The sequence below is a fragment of the Culex pipiens genome, chromosome 2 (assembly GCF_016801865.2).
Source record: "Culex pipiens pallens isolate TS chromosome 2, TS_CPP_V2, whole genome shotgun sequence".
NCBI classification, from domain to species: Eukaryota; Metazoa; Arthropoda; class Insecta; order Diptera; family Culicidae; genus Culex; species Culex pipiens.
Window position 1 is genome coordinate 46,880,845 of NC_068938.1, and position 6,000 is coordinate 46,886,844.

A 6,000-nucleotide genomic window follows, 5' to 3' on the forward strand; every position below is an offset into this window, starting at 1 on the left:
GCCGTCACCCACTCGCTGCCGGGTGTCCCCCTTTCACAATTAGAATTTTATTCAAATGTTCCTATCCCCCTGCTTTCATTCATTGTAACCACGGAGTTCCCACCCTTTTGGAAATGAGAGGGGGAAAGGGATTACAATTTTCAGTTTTAATTGCCATTTCTCTCACTGTGCTTTCTTTTTTTTTGTTCTTGTGACAGTGGTATTTCTGTGGCGTTTTTTTATTTATTTTTTATTGCAAGGGGTTTTTGTTCTAGTTGAAATTTACACCAACGAGTAGGGGAAATTCTCGTATGTTTGGCAGGTTAAGCACTCGCTCCTAACTCCATCCAATTTGCTGATTTCCACTATTTAAACAAATCACTTAGCAAAACTTGTGATAGAAACTTGTTTGCTCACTTCTTATTGAGTTATTAATTACTTGATTTCAGTCGAAAACGCTTTTATTGAATGTCAAAGTGCTGTTATGGCATCATAAGAGGCACGCTGGAATTAGATGCTGTTCCCCTAATATGATGACGCGGGTTCGATTCCCGTCTTATCCACTGAGCTTCTATCGGATGGTGAAGTAAAACGTCGGTCCCGGTTTCTCCTGTCTCGTCAGAGGCGCTGGAGCAGAAATCCCACGTTAGAGGAAGGCCATGCCCCGGGGGGCGTAGTGCCAATAGTTTCGTTTCGTTTCCCCTAATATGTATTTACCACATTTACATTGCAAAAGAGGGAGGAAGTCCATTTTGTAACCGTGAGTTGCTGTCAATAAGAACTATTTTTTAGCCACTTTCGTAAAATAAACAATTTTTATAGAAGCTTCCCAAACAGTTCAAAGTTAAGTTGATACAAGTAAATAAAAAATCTACACATCTTTGACTTTGAGATCTAAACTTGCTACAAATTGTTAATCTCAAAAATCAAAATTGTTTAATACCTTTGATAATCTGTGCATTTACAATCAACAATTCTTATATCAATTAGTTCAAACTGGTACAAGGTTTATTTATGTAAAACACCTAAGAATCTGCTGTTACATGATTTTGAGTTTTGTATAAGTTTCTGTAGGTAATTATTAGACAAACATAAACATAACATAAACTTTAAAAAGGGTTAGCAACGGTCTAATCAAGAAAAATGCTCAAATATATTTTCAAGTTCAGAATATAAAAAAATGGGAACATTAGTAAATTTGACAAAGTGCACCATTCTCAAGTTACTGGCATTTGTTGATAATCATTTTCAATTTTTTGTAAATCCTCAATTTCAACATGCTTTAAGAAGAATAAGTTACTACCCTAGTAAAAATTGGTAAAAAAAAATTGAAGAGCATTTTCCTACCAATTTATTTTGTTGTCTTAGTTGCTAAGGCTGCTGGTTGCTGAGACACAGATTTCGGTGATTCGATTTTTTTGTATTTTTTAATCCGACTGAAACTTTTTTGGTGCCTTCGATATGCCCAAAGAAGTCATTTTGCATCATTAGTTTGTCCATATAATTTTCCATACAAATTTGGCAGCTGGCCATACAAAAATGATGCATAAAAATTCAAAAATCTGTATCTTTTGAAGGAACTTTTTGATCGATTTGGTGTCTTCGGCAAAGTTGTAGGTATGGATATGGACTACACTGAAAAAAAAATGATACACGGTAAAATTTTTTTTTGGTGATTTTTTATTCAATTTTTTGTCACTAAAACTTGATTTGCAAAAAAATACTATTTTTTTTTTGTTTTTTGATATGTTTTAGAGGACAACAAATGCCAACTTTTCAGAAATTTCCAGGTTGTGCAAAACATTTTTGAGCGAGTTATGAATTTTTGGATCAATACTAATTTTTTCAAAAAATCGAAAAATTGGTCGCAAAAATTTTTTAACTTCATTTTTTGATGTAAAATCAAATTTGCAATCAAAAAGTACTTTAGTGAAATTTTGATAAAGTGCATCGTTTTCAATTCAAATCCATTTTTAGGTGACTTTTTTGAAAATAGTCGAAGTTTTTAATTTTTTAAAATAAGTGCACATGTTTGCCCACTTTCGAAAAAAATATTTTTGAATGGCTGAGAAAATTCTCTATATTTTGCTTTTTTAAACTTTGATACGACCCTTAGTTGCTGAGATATTGCCATGCAAAGGTTTAAAAACAGGAAAATTGATGTTTTCTAAGTCCCACCCAAACAACACACCATTTTCTAATGTCGATATCTCAGCAACTAATGGTCCGATTTTAATTCAAAAGGGCCAAACATTCAATATTACGCCATTTTAAAATGTTAGTCTTGATTTTAAATTTTTGAAAATATTTTTTAATTCTTGCTTGTTCGATTGTCAGATGTAGAACGGTGAATGCAACATTTTTAAACCAACTAGCCACCATCTAGTTTTATTAAAGTTTTATGGTAGCATCTTGATTGTTTGCTAGTTTTATTTGGGCATTCACCGCAACCAATAAGCAACAGCTAATTAATAGGTTCTAACAGGGGTTTATGCCTCGGACATAAAATTTTGTGACAATAAAAGCTAAATGGCTTTCAATAAGGTTTTATGAAAGTTTTAAGAGAGTCTTGAAAACCCAATGGCAATGTCATGCCAAGCGGTTTTATCGCACACAGAAAAAAAATGATGGTAATATTCATCAGGAAATGGTGACAGATTTTGTGGCAAAATAAATGACAAATTTTACCCCAGAAAATGATGAATTTTCATCAGTTTTTGATGAATATTCATCAGGTTCACATTTTTACACATTTTTTTATGTAATACCGTCATTTGGGGCGAATCGGGACTACAGTCTGAATAGGGACAGCAGTTTTCAGAGCACTTAAAGCTGTTAAATTTGGAAACAGATGTGCACATTTTGTTGGTCTGAATCTATTCTAATCGAAATCAATCAGAAAAATCAAAATATTGTTCACAAACATATTTAAAACTGCTGTCCCAATTCACCCCATGTGTCCCGATTCACCCCAGTTGACGGTTTTACACAAATAAAGAGGTAATATTCAACCTACCAAATTTTCAACATTCCAAAATTCAACTTTTTTTCTGTGCATGCTTCTTTAAAACCTTGGGTGGTTTAACTGTCAAGTGCCATTAGGCATGCGAAAAGCTTACTTGAAACCACAAGCTCCTGAAAAAGCTTTTAACGCGGCCAATTGGCAGTGTATAAATATGGCGCTAAACGCGTGTTCTAATTGAATGTGATTGACCGCCATCTTTGTTAAAAAAAATAGAGAACTGAGAAATTTGATTTAAATTTGACGAAAACACTCATTTACGTTGAATTTCTGATATTATTAATATTGCGATGGATGTTTAAAAATAAAGAATTGCAACACAATATTTTTAATCATTAAAAACTATGTTTACAAAATAATGATTTTTCATGAAGCGAGTTTATTTTTTTGGCCATATCTCCCTACATTTATCAATAAAATTTCAACCGCAGCTGAGTTTGAGCCACCAATTGCGAGAAATAAGCTTTGAAATTATTTTAACTACCTCCAATATCTATTATTTATCATCGCTTTTTTTTGCAAACCATCTCCATTTTATCATTTGGCAAGACAAAGACTTAATTAATGCCAAAATAAAACCTTTTTGGCATAAGACGTTTGAAGACGTATGAAATGTCAGTTTTCCTTGACTCCTGAATAGGTTTTAACAAAGGTTTTATCCAAAACTTGATAGTTTTTTTTGATGAAATTTATATTAGGATCGTGCATAAATGACGTGGTCTTTTAAGAGAGAGGGGACGGTCTGGCAAAAAACCACGCACTATAAAAAAAGTTGAAATTAACATGAAGAGAACATAAACTTTCCAAGGAAAACTAAGAAATTTCGTGTTAAGAGGACTTTTATGTTAAATTTGACGCCCGATTGGATGGCATACTCAAAATTTCGAAAAACGTATTTTTCATCGAATACAAAAATATGTTTAGTACCTAACTAACTCTAACTCAACTGTAGCAATTATTGGAACATTAAATTTGTATAGGAAATTGAATGTAGGTACTTTTCGAACTTTACGTAACTTTGCTGACATATTTTTAAGAGTATACTAAAGTTCTACAAAGTTGTAGGGCAGACAATTTCCGGAAAAAATCTATTACCTTTTATCGATCCACTGGATGAGTTTTGCACCGTCGTTTGCTGCACATTGGTTTGCATGGGCATGTGGGCCTCCAGTTTTGAGGTGACATTTGTCCACATTTCAAACATCCGCGGCGTAAACATGATGAATTCTGCTCTCTTTGCCGCTGGTTTTTGGTTTCTTCAGATGTTTTGATGTTTGACGTTATGTTTTGTGTGTAAATATATTTTTCTAACAATTAATCGAAAACAAAAAACACTAACAAATTAAACTTTGCTAAAAACTTTTGATTTTTCCGCTCATAAAAAGCACGCTTTGTTCACTTTTTTTTTTCTCCAAAAACACAAATCACAGTATATAACACTGGTAACGAAATTTGGTACACTTGAGCATTAGTAGCATCATCTTTGTGTTTGCAAACCCTTTTCCGCTGTAGTAGTTGATGTTGTTCACAGACGAATCTTCGCGCTCGCCCTCGGATGATCGCCAATCACTTTCGAATTCATCACTTACACAAGCACACACCCTTACCAGCAACACTTTCAGCGGTGTGTTAATTAATTGAATTCACCCCGAAGCAATTCGGACTTTTTAATGAAAATTAATTATCACAGTGTTTAGCGCGCTGCACATCTTTCCTGTGTGTGTGTGTGGGTATTTTTAAACGATTCACTTTTAACACTCTGCTTCTTCGTTTGACGTTTCTCTTCTTCACTTTCGCCCTTTTGTTTTGTTTTCAAATTTGATTCACTTATTTCTTCTCTACGCTGTCGGTTTGTTTTTAATGAATAAACATGCTTGTAAAAATTAATTTTGATTATGTTAAAAAAAAACTGATTTTGTTTCTTTTCTTTGCCGCTCCTTCGTCACAACGACTCAAAGTGACACTTGTGTGCGTGCACTCTCGTTGTTTGCGATCGCTCGCGCACACAAAAAAGACACACTTTCACGATCGGACCTTAAAGTTGTCGTCGTCGGTCGGACCTTTTTTTTCGGCACTCTCTCACTCTTCATTAGCAAATGAAAGGTTGTTATTATGAAGCGCGTCTATGAACACATACACAGACAAGCTTACACGCTGCGCTCGAACTGGTTACTTTTTCCTCTCGCTCTTTTCTGCTTTATCGATTGCGCAAGAGACATCAAATATTCATGTTTTTAATATGCTCCTTGAGTGGTGTAAGTGTGTGCCGAGGGGTCCAACAATTTTGGCGGAACTCGTCAAAAAAACAGAGTTTGAAAGTAGCCCCACCAAAAATTTGACGCTGATGATGGGTGATTGTAATTAAAAAGCTCACGGGCAGGAATTGAGAGGAAAGCACCGCTGATTACGGGGCTTCGATCTTCGGCTGCTTCGTCTTCTTCCTCTAATTGATTTTGACGTTTTGATTGCCAGCTTCGCTTCCTTCCTCTTATTTCTCCTTCCTCCGAGCTTCCGTTTGTCCGTCTGGCGGATGGTCCAATAATTGCCGTTATTTGTGAGTGTGTCGTAACGCACAAACACCGATCGAAAAAAAAAAGCTTAAGACGAGGGGTCACCGGATTGATCCCAGGGGGCAAGGGCGCGCGCCGAGGGGGAACACAATTTGCTGGTGGTTTGTTGTTTGTTTGTTTGCGCTACCGCGCGCGTCTCAGATCGTGCGTTTTCGGCGTTTTCTTCGCCTTCTTCGTGGTCGTCGCTTTTTCGGAAGGTTTTTAATGGCGACGCTGATGATGGGTGTTATCAGCGCGACACGAAGTTTCACTTTCGAAAGCTTTCTTCTTCTTCGACCGCAGCTCACGCACACACACACGTGCGAGCTCGACTCACCGGAGTTTATTTACAATGAGATGACGGATTTTTTTTTTCGATGGTTTCGGGAGGTTTGTTGCCTGTTGATGATGTTGGTTTTTTTTGGTCAAGTCACTCTGCTACCCAGGTTT

General features: G+C 35.8%; 1 protein-coding gene across 1 annotated transcript in view; it reads right to left on the minus strand.

Moving 5' to 3' along the window:
- The window catches only part of LOC120424412 (probable nuclear hormone receptor HR3), a 254,783-nt gene extending 250,537 nt beyond the window's left edge, over positions 1-4,246 (minus strand). The window contains exon 1 of the mRNA XM_039588523.2: positions 4,097-4,246. Within this exon, the coding sequence (XP_039444457.1) occupies positions 4,097-4,220 (124 nt within the window). The 5' untranslated portion in view covers positions 4,221-4,246. The remainder of the gene's footprint in view (positions 1-4,096) is intronic.
- Positions 4,247-6,000: the final 1,754 nt, after the last annotated feature.